Source organism: Liolophura sinensis, chromosome 6 (genome assembly GCF_032854445.1).
Source record: "Liolophura sinensis isolate JHLJ2023 chromosome 6, CUHK_Ljap_v2, whole genome shotgun sequence".
NCBI classification, from domain to species: domain Eukaryota; kingdom Metazoa; phylum Mollusca; class Polyplacophora; order Chitonida; family Chitonidae; genus Liolophura; species Liolophura sinensis.
Genome location: NC_088300.1, coordinates 57,897,856 through 57,916,539, shown reverse-complemented (window position 1 = coordinate 57,916,539; position 18,684 = coordinate 57,897,856). Strand labels below are relative to the sequence as shown.

The 18,684-nt window shown below is 38.2% G+C and overlaps 1 protein-coding gene across 1 annotated transcript in view; it reads right to left on the bottom strand.

The window, feature by feature from the left end:
- Positions 1 to 719: 719 nt before the first annotated feature.
- The window catches only part of LOC135466414 (G protein-coupled receptor kinase 5-like), a 46,968-nt gene continuing 29,003 nt past the window's right edge, over positions 720 to 18,684 (bottom strand). Inside the window, exons 5-16 of the mRNA XM_064743867.1 lie at positions 16,421 to 16,524; positions 15,305 to 15,397; positions 14,598 to 14,802; positions 13,207 to 13,397; positions 12,248 to 12,285; positions 10,958 to 11,047; positions 10,668 to 10,756; positions 9,984 to 10,103; positions 7,054 to 7,194; positions 6,494 to 6,631; positions 5,648 to 5,782; positions 720 to 5,315 (exon numbers count right to left, since the gene is read on the bottom strand). Coding sequence (XP_064599937.1) covers positions 5,298 to 5,315; positions 5,648 to 5,782; positions 6,494 to 6,631; positions 7,054 to 7,194; positions 9,984 to 10,103; positions 10,668 to 10,756; positions 10,958 to 11,047; positions 12,248 to 12,285; positions 13,207 to 13,397; positions 14,598 to 14,802; positions 15,305 to 15,397; positions 16,421 to 16,524 — 1,362 coding nt within the window. The 3' untranslated portion in view covers positions 720 to 5,297. The remainder of the gene's footprint in view (positions 5,316 to 5,647; positions 5,783 to 6,493; positions 6,632 to 7,053; positions 7,195 to 9,983; positions 10,104 to 10,667; positions 10,757 to 10,957; positions 11,048 to 12,247; positions 12,286 to 13,206; positions 13,398 to 14,597; positions 14,803 to 15,304; positions 15,398 to 16,420; positions 16,525 to 18,684) is intronic.

Below are 18,684 nucleotides of genomic sequence, written 5' to 3'. Positions count from 1 at the left end.
TTCCTTTTATTTCCATACTGAAGAATTTTTTCACGTACTAATTGAGGGAGTGAGTGCTTGGGGTTTAACGTTGCACTTAACAATTGTTTAGTCATATGACGACAAAGGAATCCTTTGAACTATGTATTGTGCCTCCTTGTTGCAGGACGGATTTCCATCGCTCTTTTATCTAGTGCTGCTTCAGTGAGACACCTTCACGGAGGCAAGTAAGCTGCCCCACCCGCCCCACCTGAGCCATTATACTGATATCGGTCAACCAGTCATTGCACTATCCCCTTCACGCTGAATGCCAAGCGAGGAAGTTACAACTTTCTCAGTCTCGTACTAATTGAGGACAGATTTGTAGGTAGAGAAAACCGAAGTAAACCACCAAACTTTGTCAAGTTGTGTACTAGCTTTTCCCACATGTGACTTGCTCACCATATTCGTGGAAGACAAGTGGTCTTCGCTAAACAGAAGACTGCTGCAGTCGGACCTGCAACAAGCCATTGTCTGTGTATTTTCAGCAAGACCCCACAAACTGATGGGATCCAAAAATTCAGTACAAGGCCAGGTTAGAATGCAGATTACAAAGCCTCCCTGCAGACTTTCAAGTGAAATCATTAGAACCCACTGCATGACGATAAGTGAGGGTGAAATTCAGTTCTTAACAAGCCCACAAGATACCAGATACAAGGACCATCATCATGTTCCATGAAAAGAAAACAAAAGACAAATAATCTAATTAAAGTTTTCATCATTTATTGCAAAGAAGATAACTTACACCTTTGAATAAGTTGTCTTATAGAATCTCTCACTATTAACTGAGGACACGACCACAGGCAATGACTACGTAACCACGAGAAAATGGAGAACTTCTACACAGGAGGACATCAGAAAGTGACCTTGAAGCCATACATGAATGTTTTCCACTGTAAACTATACATCAACTTGTCTTTTCTGAGCCTTCCATATTGACATGGATCTGTGAAATGGTATCGGCATGCACATTCATAAAGTACAAAGTGAATACAGCAAATATTTACATCCGGTCACCTTGTCATACTTAATAAATTGACTAGCATTGTCAGGTAACCGACTAAAAAGGAAGTACTCTGGCACAATCAAACCGGAATCATTCGTCATGCCGTTCTGATGTTGCGCACTTAATCGATCATGCTACAGCGGAAATGAGAAACAAATGGATTATGAATGTCAATGACCACCCTGCATTGCTTTATCTGTTGCTGGGGACTTCATGTTGCCAGTGTCATAATTTCCGTATTTGTAAAGTTTACCACCTCCCTATGGGCTAACACATGCACTCTGATTCCTCACATTCTTAAGAATTTCATAACAGCTTTCAAAGCTATCCCTCATTAACCCACTAAACACAATGTAAGTATTTCCACTTCTCACAATTATCACAAATAAATGTTCCAATAGTATCCAAATGTAAAATAATCATATTATAGATTCTTGCGATAATATTTCATGGAAGTACATGAAGATCTTTAATCAACACCTAGGAAGGCAGCATATTAAAACAAATCCGCACTGAATGATGATAATTATGCAATAACATCTGACAAAAAGAAGCTTGCAAAAATTTTGATCTAATAGAAATAAAATTATGGCTTATTATTTGCCTGGTGTCACTTTGTTCTTGTGGAGTGAGTCTTACTCACGATTCATCAGTACAAGAGAAACAAAAATGCACAAGACACATTATGACAATTAAAATGTCTACAGCTTGGCACTTCAGTTCACAAAATTACAATAAATGGATAAAAAGAAAACACAGAGCAACATTACATGGGTGACAATAAAGGGACATGTTTACATTATTTTGACAGAAGCCTGGTGAAATGCTGTGAAAAGCAGTATATTATGAATTAACCTTAAATTTGATTCGTCTGTTCATTCCCTGATGTATACTGTGTTGTTTATGTCCATGTGGACAATATGGATTTTAACAGGACAAGTTCCATCATGAAATCTCAATAAATTAAAAACCATTTGACTGATTTGTGAATTTAACGAATGTCACATGAACAAGCCCAGTCTGTCCCCATAGCCTTTGTTATATCAATCTTGGAACAACACACAGTGTATGTAAAATTGGTTTGTTATATCAACCTTTGAACGGTAAAGTGGATTACATGTAAATTTTGTGGTAATGATCAGCTGCCATTTGTCTAAACATGTGACATTGAGCATGCACAATCATGAAATTTAACATTTTGAAAAAAAAAGAGAGACTACTTGTTCATTCACACATTATAAATCTGCACTATGACATGTTAATTCACAGCTTTAATAGACCAATCCATGATGGGCTTCAGTAAAATATAGATACAAAACAAGCTCACATGGCCAGAAAAACACCATTGCACATACAGCATACACTGATACATGTGTCAATTGTGTATGTGTACAAGAGTTAATTTACAAAATGAATTCACAGGCCAAATTCTGTACATAAAAGATCAAGGAGGTACACCTTGTCTCACAATACTTATTTCAAATCAAAGAAACTGGTGGATTTCCATATGACAGATAAGCTTTAATGCTATCTTAACAATAGTACTGTCAGAACTACATGCTAGGATACCCTACTTTAAGTAAGACCCACTTGCTCCAGAATGTGGGCACTAGTGGGTAGTTTAAAATGATGTAGAGTTACATCCCTTGTCACCAATTGTTAGTCACAGCTCTTGAATATAAAAGTCAACCTCTTTATCACTTGATACACAGCTGACACTAAGATAAATATAGCTGTTGAAAAAATGAAGTATAATGTTTGAAAGTATGTAGATCTTCTTCTTGAGAGCCTTCAGTATTTATGTAAGGTGACTTTGACACCAGAAGCTTAGACATGATTTATAAGTTATGATAGTACACAGAATAAAATACACATAAAACACTGTACAGGGTTAACATATCTCCAGCCAGCGGATTGGACTCTACATCAAACAGTAATACTGCAGAATAATAAGGTTCGACACTTTTTAACATGTGCAGGGACACAAGTGCTTCCTCCACAATGAAAAATGCCCTTTACAGCTGACAAGAAGCCATACGTATAACTGAGATTGTTAAACATAATAAATAACTGAAATGCCCTACATGTGGACAAAAGTTATTTCTGTAAACCAGAACTTTTTCCCCAGGCATTAGGCCAGGCAACATAAAAAAAAAAAAAATTTACATATACATACGAGAGCAATTACTTCAATGCTCATTAATATGCATAATTCCATAAATTAGAGTACCTTCAGCTTACAGTGATGTGGGCTACTCACTTTTAGGTTTATGCACTACAGCAAGTGACACCCAACATGTCCATTCTGCCAGAACAACAATGTTGCCATCATCAAAGAGTAAGCATAGTTTAAAGTAAAAGTTGTTTAAACATTGCCCTGAATAGATTCCATCATGATTATCACTTCTAAAAACCCATACTCAAAAATATCTTCAGATTTTCTTTTTAGTGGATTTCAAGCCGCAGCATGCAGCCAACCACGCTACAGCTTTGTATTGTCAATGGCTATAAAATGCCATATCGCTTTAAATAAATGTGTAGAATGGCAATGTGCAGTGTAGTGCACATACCAGCAGGAAACAGTGGATTTAACCTTAGAGTCAACACACATGCACAAGTCTTCGGTCAAACTAAAAGACTGAGGTAGCAGCTGAATGAAATCATTACACAAGACGAGAAAAAATACAACAACAACAACAACAATAAAATATCTAACATCTGTGTGGTAACCTAATAAACATGGCCAGCATGTGAGAAGCATACACCATACAGATGATCATACAGTTGAGTTTGTGTACATATGATGGGTGAATGTACAAACGTACATGGGTAAATAGTGGAGACTCATTACGGTACAAACTCCGGTCCCTGCATTCCCTCAGAAATATTTCCACAGTTCTTCCACAAACACTGCTCAAAATGGAATACCTTAGTCACATCAACCTCTCAATGAACCACACACACACACTAAAATTACTCTCAACACAACACTGAATCAGAACAGCTCAATGGCATGAAGTGTCTCACACCAATGAATTGTTCCATGAAAACCCACATCCAGTTCGCTGTTAGTTGGGTGGCTGATTATCGGGCCCCTTTTTCTTAATTCAACACCTTTGTGTGTTGTTGAAACTTGTATGTATGGTTGGCTCAGTCATATACTCAATTAGCAGCTCAGCCAGGCAAGTACGGTATCATGTATACACCCATGCCGAGTAGGTAGATGCCCTTCAACATTCCCTAAATGTAAAGTGATCAACATTTACACAGCAAGACGAGCTCACAACCACAGCACAGGTAGATATGGCTCAACAGCCCAATACTTCAAAAACTTGGCAAGGGTGGCTCAAATTCCTATATACTTGGCTCAACATTTGTGTATGGGAAGCCCATGTGAGTTAGTCTGTTCAGTGTATAGGTACTTGTGTTCAAAGTGGACAGCATGGAATGGTGTGGGGTGAAGGTAGTGACCAAGTCACCGTTCACAGTCAGGTTCTCGCTGGGAGCTAACTGTCTTAAACAAAGCTTACAGACATCACACCAGGGAATAAATGTTAACATTCACAGACAATTTAATGCACATTTCAGTCGTTTCTGTACACAGGGAAAAAACATCAATGAAACTGGCTACAAGACAGAGCTGGCCTTAACCTGTCAGACGGCAGCATCTCCAAGCACTACATGTATGTACAGTCAGAATCCCCAGGGGTATTGGGGGCCCCCCTAGGGCACCAACAGGCACCCCATCCTACCACCTTTGACGGAACAGCCTCTTGAAACAAGGAATGTGCACATAGTAGTACTTAGGTTCACACTGAACTCACCACCCACTACAAACATCACACCTATATGGCAAGATACGCAATTCCCCAGATCTGCTCATGATTCACCCCCACCCATGGCGGCTAGAAAAATTGCAACCAAGGAGGGCAGTACCATCCGATGTGAACAGGGACATGCCCCAATCCACACAAACAAGCTACAAAGTCCCCTTTACATCGTGTAACAACATGTCATGAAAAAGAAGAAATAAAACTGAGAAAACAAGGGAGAGAATAGGAAATGTCATGAACTGGGTTGGTAGGTTCTCCTTTGTGAAGGGTCTGGCCTGACATGACAGCAATATGGGCTGAGCACAGCACACCCTTCTATCAGCAGGGCCGACAGGGAAATCCCCTCCCGTGGGGTAGAACCAATTCCTGCACTTAGTCAGCTGACGACCTGCACATGTGTGCTTCTTGGCTTTCTCCGTATAGACTGATGCCTACTACTGTCAGCTTGTTTCTCGTGGCTGTTACGGAAATAGAAAGAAGCCTCTTTAAAATATTGTGAAGTAAAAAAATGTACATATACTGGTTTCATTCTTACATCGTCATCTTATTAAAACTTTTGCAAAATCTACCACTAATTCACAGAGACAAAATACACCTAAAGCTGAGCCTTTGCTGTCTCCATTAAACTAAAAATTTTGACACACAATTGGAACTAAAATTCAAAAAGAAAGAAGAAATGTATTTTATATATATATGTATATCCAAACACTGAAATTGAATAAATATAGACCACCACCAACAGAACAAATTTAACTGTTGCAAAAAAATTTGGTCATAGCCAGTGCCTTACCCTTCTCCGTCTGAATATCCTGTCAAAGAAGCTGGTCCTGGGGGGAGGCGGAGGAAGATCCTCCACCAGGTCTGGTGAGGGACTGTTGTTTGGACCAAACAGATTCAGCTCCTTGAAACAATCTGTCTCCAACATCTAAAGATTAAAGATAAGAGGAATGATAAACACTACTCAGACTAATAAATCCTACAACCCAAGGAATCAAAAGTTGCATCTGTGCACAGCTAGGAAGGTTTGGATGGCCAGCTTTGTGATAGTTTAATTATTCTACGTGGTTTATATTTCACTTAAATACCTAAGTGTAATTGAAATAAAATGTAACAAAAATGTCAATTTGCCATACAATTATATTCAGTATCAGTAATTTTGTCTGTGAGAGATAACTAAATAACAACATCAATTACATAGAACACTCTGATATATTTTGTTGGTATTAAATTCATTCCTAAATAGTACAGTAATAGAAGCCTTTACTGGGGAGTTATCTCCCTTACAAAATCTTCTCATCTTTCCTATTAGTTTAAGAATGTACAACTGTTCCAATTCTAAAACTGTTTGAAGAAGCAGTTTCCTACATAATGCGCTGTGTAAATGATTGCAAGAACTACTGTAAATCTTCAACATTTTCGATCACAAAGGCACCTTCTTAGTGGAATTCATGCATACAATTATGAAAATGATGTCATAATTTGTTTGAATCACCAAAGATGCAAGCTTCATAAAACTGTCCACATTATTTCTCTACACCCCACTGATGTCTCAGAGGCGGTTAAAAAGGCTGAGAAATGTGTGTGTGTGTGTGTGTGTGTATGTGATCATAAGCTTAGACTAGTCACAGCCACCTACCTCATTCTGCCAGGGTATTGACACACTTCCTGTGTTGAATTTGCTATAGAAAGTATCGTCACTGGGATCAAGGTTCACGCCTTTGACAGTGGAGAACTGCTCTATGTCCAACACATCCTTACAATACACTGCTCGTGGCTGTGGAATAGCAGGGTCCATTGACAGCATTACAAACATTTAATACAGGACAAAATACAACAACACTCCATTTGACTATTCAGTAGAAGCTATGAATTGCATTAATATTTGTATCAAACATACTTTTGATTTCACTGAAGGTGTTATTTTAAAAGATCGCAGTAATTAGATCATAGGACACACAATTGTTCTAACTGACCAATAAGGGGAGCTAAGCCACCCTGAGAATTGTTGGAAACCTACATGTACATTCACTTCAGATAAACCTAGACTGGGCTACCAAAGATTTAAACAGCCCTTAAAGATTATCATTGCACGGTGAAATGGGATTAAGACTCATTTACTTTTATTATCTGTGTTGTTTACACAGAAATTGGGTTAAGAAGGCAGACAAACAAGTACAGGGAGAAGTTAAAACTTACATCAGGGACAAATGGTGGGTCACAAATTCCAGCTTCCAATCGTTTAAAATTTATGCTTTTGAAAAACAGATGAGCCTTAATGTCTTTGGGAGTAGAAGAAGGGCCACACCCCAACCTTGCCTTTGGGTCCTTCACTAAGAGCTGAAATGACAGAGCAGTTATTACTATGCAATATCTGAAGGTAACAGTGATGATCATCTCTGTTATCGCTGAAGGAATTTGGCAAAATCAAAGTCACCTGATGTTAACCAGCAACTACAGCCCAAGGGCTGTGAAATGGGTCTATTGCACTTCTTCTATTTTTATTTTTCATGTAACTAGTTTCATGTCTTCTAGTACAATTCATTGGTCTCCTCCACCCAGAAACAGCCTATCAGTTATTCTGTCTGTAATGGAGGAGACCCCCCACCCCCAACACCCCTCCACCACCTCCATTGCACCAGAACGTCATATTATGATATACAGTAGACAGCAGACATGTTCTTCAAATTTTTTTTGCAATTAAGTCATTATCATTTTTATTTATTCGGTTAATGTGAGCATGAAAATCGTTATTATTTGTACCACTGCTGTATGTGGCAAGAGATCAAGGCAACATATCGTAATACAATACATGTTTCGGTCCTTACATTGTACAGTTGTATCTCAACAGTACAAATATGAATGAATGATTATGGCTTAACGCCACATCGGCAATATTTCAGCCATATCGTGGCGACAGTACAAATATGGCAAGGACACATAAAATACATGTACAATCTGTCACCCTTTTTTCTGATCTTCTCAGGATTATATCCAGATGTTCATCAGATATAGCAAATGTAATTGACAGCTCATTCCACAATTTAACAGATAACTTCTTCAACGAAACATGAAAAACTTTGTATAATAAGTTTGTTGGCATTCAGGCAATTAGGAAGATCTACTATTGGGCAGTGACCTAAGGGGTTTAGCAGTGCTACAGGTAATTTTCAGAGGCAGTGCAGCACTCTCTACTTTTCCAAGAGAGGGAGTACTGCAGTACACATTTTTTTTGTTTTTTTTTTTGAAAATACTCAACACTTCCCCATTTTGGGTTCTCAGCAATACACCTGAAAAGTGCAAATGTTGACTGAGTGAAGGGGGCTGACAAAGAGATTCTTTTAGTTACATATAGGACTACAAGTATATGTATGTACATGTCAACTGCTCAGAATTAGGACCTGTCATAACATTCTAGAATAAATTAATTATTTCACCTCTTCCTCACGAGGGTCGAATCTGAATGATGCTCAAAGACCTACATTTATTTATTAAACCTTAACCTTCTTTCTGGGTTTATTGCAATATTTCACTCACTGACAACTTTACCTTTTCATGTTGTTTTGATAGCACGGATTGCAGTATTATTTCATTCTATGGTAACTTGCCTAATGCTACACAATACGCTTGTTATGCTAAATCCAAACCAGGCCTACATTAGACAAAAATCAGATATTATGGAAGACAGGCAAGGCGGTCTGGAGCTGGGAGTTTTAATGCGGGTCGAGAACTGGGTAATCGAGTTTAACAAAAACCGCACGCAAAAAATTGCACCGTTTTATCTAATCTCGACCAGCAGGTTTTATGGCAGGACGTGCCAGTCGAGAACTTGAAAATGCAAGATTAGTGAAGCCACACGATATTATTGGTAATCTCAAGCAGTCTGTTAAATACCGCACTAGAAGAACTACAAAAATCGCACAGTTCTGGGTAATCTCCACTGTGTTATCGACCCACACGATTTGTGACGGGACACAAGAGTCGAAAACGACTGCGAGTAGTGGCACATCAGCCTTTGCTGTAACCTTCAATTTCTGAAAACTAACTCGGTGTGAAGAGCATCACGCATGTAAACTACTTTGGAGATCTACTTTCGATTTTGACAAGACTGTTTGCTTTAAATCTCGCTTGTACACTTCCGCATGTACGCTGTAGCTTTCAGAAATTTAGGCGTACAAACAAATCATATTCAGTAAGCTCTGTTTTAATTTTAGAAGCGTATTATTTCATTTTTACGCGCATTTACGCCTGCACGCCCCTTATCTGTCGCACTGGAGTCAAAGTCAAATGGCATACCCACCGTCTGATAACTTCCACATTCTTTATTTTCACCATTTTCGTGACTAACAAAGCACTCGATTGCCATAAGGTAGGTGTTAAATACATGAACGTAGGCTACTCTACACGGCGTAAATCTTTTCAATACATATGCTATCACATTCAATCAAAGTACCAACTGGCATGTGACATTAACTCTCACGATTTATCCTCAAAATAGCGCAAGCTCATTCGATAACCTTTCATGACAAGAAACTAAATGAATAATAAATGAAAGCACAGCTCCAAACATAATTAATATTTTTATTCAATTTATAATCCTAACACATAAATCCAAACAAAACATTGAAGAAAACATCACGGGAAAGGAAGCTAATATTTGACCATAACACAGGGGCTGTACTGTTAAGCGCACTGACACATCGTACTTGGGTGAAACTACTTCACCAATCCTTCACATTTTTTCATGCCTCTATAATGGGCCTCTGGCAATTCTCGCCAATAGACCCATAAAAAGTATTTCCCATGTATGATAGACATGACCAACTGATGAGTAAACAAGTTGTATAAACTAAGTCCTTTTACCTAAAGAGTAATGTTTCTAGGAACGGTGATGTGGGGTGGGGGAGATACTCAAGTTAGGATACTACATGTTTTGTACTGCAATACATCATCTTAAAAGGCCAAAGGTATTTAGGTATTCTCCGGGTTTAGTTTTGGAAAAACCTGAAAAAAGTGCTAAATCTGTAACATGAGCTAAAAGAATTCCTTCCCATTTACCCCAATAACTACTGCTCTCTAACATATCAAACTGTGACAAAGTACAGTAAATGTTAATAAGTGACACATACCCGCCTACAGATTGACTGACAATCATCTGAGAATTTTGGAGAGTAAGTTTCTGTGTCCTCTCTCACACGCCGATCCACCTCTTCTCGCTTAACCTTTTCCTTCCGAGCTCGAAAAGGGGCCTGTGAAAGTATTTAATATTCATTTAATAGTCGATCTGAACAACACACAACAAAGAATATTCATAATTCATTGCATTAAGGCCAAAGTGCATTTTTCAGAAAAGGGCCCAAACACGCATTATGTTTGTCGATGAAATTGTCCAGGATTTAGAGTACCTGACTATGTTATTTTATTTAACATTTCCAAATGACAAGGGAATTTCAAATGTACTTTTGTCACAAAATAACCTTTGTACTTTCAACACCTCGGTTGTCTGAATTAGTTTTCAAATTAAACCTTGAAACTGCGCTGAAGAAATCTCCTTGGATCATGACAATGGCCAAGCATGATCACAAAAGAAAAGATTGCATACATTATTCTCCAGTAAGCAGTTTTTCAGACACCAAAGGAGAAGAGGATAAAGACCAGTAAAACAAATTTCTGACAAGAGCAATTCGCAAAATTGTACCAAGATATAGGAATAGATTCTCAAGAAAATGGAGAGATGGACTTTGGAGAAAAATCATTCACCAATATCCTTCATGGCACTCGAGAACCAAAACTCACAACACTGATTATCTTACCTTTCCCTCAATCATTTCATATATTATACACCCCAATCCCCACCAGTCAGGACTAAATGTGTACTTCTCATTCTTGACAACTTCAGGAGCTGAAATCAGAACAAAACACCTATAAGGAATCAACAGCATTATGTTGACACAAAAGTCACCAACATTTCAATGAGACAAGCTTTTACTGAAAATCACATCAAATACCACGTAAGGCCTACTTAACGCTGGAAAGTACGCTTCATGAACCTGACCCCTATACACCCTATTACATACTGGAACCCAAAATACTTTGGACTTACCCATATAACCCACTGTACCCACTCGTCCGCGTATGGATTCACCCTCCGGAATTTCTATAGCTAAACCCAGATCCGATATCCGAACATGACCTGAAATAACAAAAAGCAAACTTTATTGTTAAAGATTTACAACCTCATTTCAATCTGTATCTAATATTTTGCTATGTGCAAGCAGACAGATTTTCAGGTACCTGATCACTAACAGGTCATACACACTTTTTGCTCCCTTTTTGTAATTCACATGCATATCCTAGTATATCTCGTAACTTCTTGAACTTCTCTAGTATCATTAGTCCTTTGACAGAAACATGACAAACCTCCCGTCTCCTAACAAAGATATGGCCCAGCATGTAAAACAAAGCTTCAAATGAACAACCTCATTAGTTAACAGTTAGGAACCGCCATCAAAAGTAATTTGCACTAGACAAAGAAGTTCATGCTGCTATAAAATCAATAGCATTGCCATTCTAGTCATATTAAATGAATATTTATTTATTTAATTGCTTATTTAATAAGCAACCGACAGTGAAATGCTTTGGACCAGACAACCATTTGATAAACAATTCTAAATTGCATTTTTTAATCACAAACCAGAAAATGTATCTTCTTGGTAATGCGGATGGAAGTTATTTTAAGTAAGTGTCACCCCTGTTGTTTTTGGTTTGTTTTTTTCATGAAAAGTCTAGGAGAAATTTAGCATTTGGATATTAACAGCCAAGTGGAAAATTGGAAAAAGTATGGGTGTGTACAGCAAAGGTGGAAAATTGGAAAAAGTATGGGTGTGTACAGCAAAGGTGGAAAATTGGAAAAAGTATGGGTGTGTGTACAGCAAAGGTGGAAAATTGGAAAAAGTATGGGTGTGTACGGCAAAGGTGGAAAACTGGAAAAAGTATGGGTGTGTACAGCAAAGGTGGAAAATTGGAAAAAGTATGGGTGTGTACAGCAATCAATGACAAGCAATTCAAACCAGTGAGCCACAATTTTTGTGTGGCTGAATAGGACCACAAACACTCAGGGCCAAACATGGATACACTTAAGGAAAAAGATGGCCATTCTATATGAGTTACTCAGCCAAAGAGACAAAGGAAGCTCATGACAGCTTGTGGGACATTGTCCAAGTATACAAATACATACAATGGCTACCAGCTGAAGGCATGCTGAAGAAAATTGATCCATAAAATATTCATGTTGTATCCTTGAGTGGTCCAAGCACTTTACAATATGATAACCATAACTGCTACAGCCATATAGACAAGACCTTATCACAAGTATAGGAAATGAGATGCTTACCATTGTCATCTAATAATATGTTTTCAGGTTTCAGATCTCTGAAAAAAATCAGAGAAAAGCAACGTTGGTAAGAAAGCATATAATGTATTATTCTACCTTATTAAAATTAATAAGGAATTGTTCTCTGTTTCAGATGTTTTTCTGCTCCGCCATTTGCTACATACAGCCACCCAAAATCTTTGTTTGTACACTCTTTTGAGAAGGTTTCGTCAGTGAAGGATGTTCAGTAAAAATATAAGCAGCTGTTAACTAGAACCAATGGTGGGACCTGTTATTACAAAAGACCAGTTACATAATTGGATTTAACCTGGCACACTCTGAAGGAACAAACCTGGTTGCTTGTGCCACGTTTTACTTGTCTGTGACCCCAAAAATATCGCAACAGACTTGATAAGTACGAAAAAAGATGCATTTTGCATCAGCATAGCATAGAAACACAGTGTATGTTAAACGTTTCGCTTCTTAACCCAGAAAACATCAAAGCAAAATATCTAAAATGTATTTTCAACAAAATATCACTTTAGTCACAAGCCTCTTATGGACTGAAAACTTCTTCACCATGGGCATATAACCAAACTGTATCAATTTAATCCAATCCAGTTCAGAATTTGCTAGTCAACTATCACCTGAATAGCTCAGACTGAGGAATAGTTTTATCTATTTATCTGGTTGGTGTTTTACACCGTACTCAAGAATATTTCAGCCAACATTATGGTGAGAAAAAACTGAGCAGAGCCTGGGGAGAAACCCACGACCATCCCCAGGTTGCTGACAGACGGCTGGAGAGGAAGCCAGCATGAGCTCAACTTGAACTGAGCCACGGGGGGCCCCATGAATTGTTTAAACTTGTCTCACATGAACATGATGATTAGTTAAACCTTAACAGAGCATAATTATATCTCTTTCCTAGTCTTCATGTGCTACAACAACAACAACAAAAGATTCTACATGTAGTTTACCTGTAGACTATTCTCTCATTATGTAAATGCTCCAGTCCGCACGCTATCTCTGCTGCATAAAACACAGCTCTCTCCTCCTCAAAGCCTGGGTTTCCCATGTTATGGATGTGGAACTTCAGGTCTCCTCCATTCATTATCGTCAACACCAAGCAGAGTGCATCCTTAGTTTCAAATGCATAGGCTAAACTCACCTGGGAGACAAATCAAGGCAGCATAATTAGCCTATGGTATTATTTTAGTTATTTGATTGTTGTTTTAAGTGACTATGCCAGAGATTTTGGGCAAAATATCGATCAGCATAAATCCAATCAAATTTTTCTATTATTTTAGAATGGCCCAAATAATTATCTTTCACAAAATATCAGCCTGGCATTATATTTTTTTCAAAGTTCAGAATCCTTTTAACACTATAATAAAACAGTGTTAAAAAGTCTGATATTTACTGAAAACCATGCTATTCTCGGTAATAACAGACAATTTGATATGGAAATATGGATTTTTGTGAAAAATCTCCAGTATACCCTCTATAACAGAAGGCTTTGGGAATTTTTCTCCTTACATCCTGGCGGTAAATTTCATGGGTTAAGGAAACCAGACGGCCCAGGTAAACCACCAACATCTGGCAAGCAATCAGGTAACACAGAGCAACCATCAGCTCAAGCACTGTTCACGGCTTGTTGCCATCAATGCATCGAGACTATGACAGCACTGGTCACCACAAATTCCCTGCCCAAGGCTGGGATTGGAACTAGTGCCTTGCTGATGCATCTGTCCACCTTACCAGAGTCATACTCTAGTCCAATACTATCAAGATATCAATCTTATGGCACTTAAAAATGCGTATTTAACACTCACTGAGATATTGCATAAAAACATACATTTTCATCTTCTTGATATTATCATAATCATCTAAACAACTAACAACTGCCTGGTTTCTGACATACATAAAGCTGCACCTTAATCATTTTCATTCTACTGTTTAATTTTATTGATTTATTTGCTTGAAGTTTTACACAACATTCAAAAATATTTCACTCGTACGACAATGGGAGGAGGCGGAAACCTGGCTCAAACCCATGATCATCTGCAGGTTGCTGCAAGACCCTGTTGCTAATAAAATGCTGAAGTATAAGCTAAACAGGATGAAGTAAATACATGCCTAAATACCTAACAGAACATGAATTTGACACATCATGATCAACTCTCCGAGTTATTACAATTGGTTCAATCAACATACAATGTATATGAGCATGCAACACCGTGTCTATGCCAAACCAGTACTTGAGGTCTGATCGCCATGGTAGATGCATACACCTAGCACCATGAGAGAAAAAAAAACAACTAAATCCCACAAAAGTTTCAGGGGATTTTATCCAAATATCGATACTTACCACAAATCTGGAATTGACCTTTTGGAGAATTTGCTTTTCATTTAGGGCCATAGCTTCCCCTTTCCTCTTTTTGATCCTCTTCTTCTCTAGCTTTTTGCATGCATACATCTTGCCAGTAGCCCGTACTTGACAGGCGCACACTTCTCCAAACCCACCCTTTCCTAAAACTCGGTACATCCGAAATGTGTTCTTTGTAACTGGTTGACTGAAACAGAAAAGAAAAAAATTTTCAGTTTAATTAACCTGACCAATCAAGATTGGCTTGCTTTGATTTGATTTATTGTTGTTTAAAGTGATACTTAAGAACTTTTTTCTCTTATATAATGGCTGTCAGCATTGTGGGTGGAGGAAGCTGGAGCGCATGGGATAAAGCACTGACCTTTGGGAAGTTGCTGAAACGCTGTCCCACATTTGACAAAGATATGCAGACCACATTGGTGGAAGACAAGTGGTCTCCAACGCAGGTCAGTCTGCACAAACGGCGACAAAACTGTCACAGAGATAACGTACACCTCTACCTCTCTCTTCATGACTAATGAAGTTTAGCATTCTTCAAGCGAAATATTTTACTTGATTCTGACTGATTCATCCAACTTGCAAAAACACAAGTTTTTCTGGTGAAGTGTGATTATTTTCCATCAGAAAAACTTAGTCAAATCTGAGTCTGTGGTGCAAAATCTCATATGATTCCCTCTACAGTAACTTACCTTTCCAACCATTTCCATTGTAAGTATCTTTTAAAAAACATAGACCTTAAAAACTCTTGAAATGGTTCCTTACAGAGGTAGTCCCTTATAACCCTAAAGGACAAAAGAAAAACAAGAACATGAAAATACAATACCTCGTTTAGAAATGTTGGTTGGAATAAAGCCTGCTTTCAACTTATTTCATTTTCTTATTGGCTGCTTAAAAGAGAAGAACACATTTACACAACCTACACCATAAATGAAAGAGCTATACAAACTGTGCAGACTTCTGTTTTCATTTGCAAGAAAAAAAAAAACTGTTTTAAATATTTTCTATAAAATCTGATTCGAGGAACACTGAAAGTCCCGCCATGTTTTAGGTTTGTCCAATGAAAAGCCTCCTTTCCTCCTCTTGAATATTCATGATGATGTCACAGTGCTTAAGGTTTTACTCCTGCCATATGATTAACATACATTTCCAGACTCAGCTGAATACATACATATATCATGACAATCGTGAATTTCAAGGTCTGTGAAAGCCAATTCTACAAAGAACAGTTTTGGTATGTACTTGAGGGACACATCATGCCTGCATGCCTAAAAGTATAGCTCTTTCATTTAAGGTATATGTTACATAAATGTGTACTCTTAAGATATGTAAAAATATCTATATACATTTGCCTGAGCTGGAGGCCATGCCCACACAGGGTATATAAATTATATAGGGGTTTGAGCAATTAATACAACAGGCAGGACTTTCCTGCGCAGGACTAAGCATGGCAAGTTTGGCTGATGTCATCTGTATTTGTGGCACTGCATTCCATTTAGTGATTTATTTGATTGGTGTTTTACGCAGTACTCAAGACTATTTTACTTATTATATATGATGGTAGCCAGCATCATGGTGGGAGGAAAGGAGCAGACAGCATTCCATGGTGAGTCGTTGTGATGTCAACAGACTTACAGTCTGCATATAAGCAGAAAAGAGTACTGACTTATGATAAGAAAGGGTCTTGCTACTACAAATAAGTAGTATAATTTTTTCCTTTTTTTTTTTTTTTTGAGGGGTGGGGTGGGGGGGGGAGAAGTTCAAAAAGGTGCTAAGATAAAAAACAAAATCTGTAGAAGTTTACTTACTCTGCACATGGGTTAAAGAGTTCTTTACTAAAATTTTTCTGTCCTATGGCCTCCTTGCAATCGACAACCATGTTCCCATTGACATGGCTGACGTAATTGACGGACTGAAACAGAAGAACAGAGACATTAACATATCGCATATAAACAAGAACATGATCTATATATTACAGTGTATTAAAATTAGCAGACTGACCTCATCATCCCTGAGAAGAAACGTCATTGTGTTCTGATAACATCATACATCAAGTGTGCATATTAAACAACAAAACACTATACAGTATGTTACAATTAACTTTCTCTTTCTTACGTTCTTTGTCTGCACTGAATACATGACAATCAGGCTTGCCTTCCGATGGAAAGCGCGGCATCACAAAGTTAGCTGGTATTCCTTCGATCCTCTTAAGAAATCCCAATTATTGTTGTTAATACACTGCTTATTTAATCACAGGCGCTCGAAACCAGTCCGTAAACCCTATATATGCCATTTACCAGCCTCCTACATATACATCAGAAGTAAAGGTATGAAATGACTTTTAGCCAGCACCACCCAATGTCTCCGAAATTCAGGAAATAAAGCCTTCAACCTCAAACTTTTCCACTCCTTTCTCTACCTGGGGCTATTATCTCCTTGAATCCACCGTTAATATTTCCAGATCAGTGGTATTTTGTCCCCTTGTATGTGCTATCTGATCTCATAAGACACCAGTTGTGTCCACGCGCCATCTTACTCTACTATACATATATTCCCACAGGTTACCTCCGTTTACAAGGGAGATAACCCCAACTGAGACAAATTTCTAGTATAAGGAAGATGGCGCGTGGACACAACTGGTGTCTTGAGGTCACATAGCAAATACACGTGCCACTGGGACAAAATACCGCTGATTTGGGAATACTTACAGTAGATTCGAGAAGATAACAGCCACAGGTAGGAATGGGAGTGAAAACGTTAAAAAGTGAAAAGTGAGGTTAAAGGCCTTATTTCTTGAATTTTGACGAGATTGGGTGGTGCCAGCTGAATGTCGTTTCATACCTTCACTTGTCATATATATATGCAGGAGGCTGGCATATGTAGGGTTTACACTGGTTTTGAGCGCCTGTGGTTGAATGTAATTCTGGTTTTAACAGAATATCACGATTAGTACGATACAATGCGTAACAACCCCACAGACACCCTATCAGAGCCTCCCTTCCATGAAGAATTATGCATATGTATTGCAATAACTGGGTGTACTTAACAGACCTAAAGGTCAGTTGTACAGATGACCTTTTCCTGCTGGATTTTGAATGTCAGATTGAACCATGGGTATTTAACCATCCATGGGGGTAACTAACACACAAATGCAGTGGTAAAAAGTCTTTAATTTTTTTATTTGTACACATTAAATGTAAATAAATGCAATGGGTTCTCCAAGAAAAGGCTAAGCTCTTTCTGGATATTTTCAACCTTTAACATTTTGCAACTGCAACCAGAGCTGCAACAAATTAATGAGCTTGAAACATAGGTCATTTCAATCTAGAAAGCCATTTCACTGATAGTTCAATGAGCACAAGTTTACAATTTACGCCCATAAATGTATAACACTGTACATATATATATATTACACACGTGCTTTGTCGCTGCACTTTGCCCACAAATTCACCTGTGTGTTTATGTGGTTAACATAGCAACCTACTAGTTCTCAGAGGTGTTGTCTAATCCTGTACAGTGTGTACAATCCCTCAGAATTGCGTCCCTATATGTGCATGTACTAGGGGTCGAGGCCTACTCAATTTTTTCCTACTGAATAAAAAATATTTGCCCTTCAAGTTTTGGGCAAAAGTGGGGAAAAAAATTTAAGTAAATCTCATCCGATTTACTTAAGTTTTCCAGATCCAGTCAGGCTACTTGAAATAAACATTTCTTCAAGGGTATATATATATATATACACTGCAGCCCTAAATATTTGTGCACTAAACAGCTAAGAGTAAGTGAGTGAGTAAGTCCTTAGGGTTTAACGTCGTATTTAACAATTTTTCAGTCAAATGCTGATGACGGAATCCTTAGAGTGCATGTCATTTTGCCTCCTTGTGCAGGGCAGATTTCCACTGCTCTTTTACCTAGTGCTGCTTCACTGAGACACCTTACTGAAGGTAAGAAAGCCGTCCCGCCCGAGCCCTTATACTAACCAGTCGTTGCACTGTCCTCTCTATGCTGAACGCCAAGAGAGGAAGTTACAACTTCCTCTTTTAAGATCTTAGGTGTGACTCAACCCAAGTTTGGC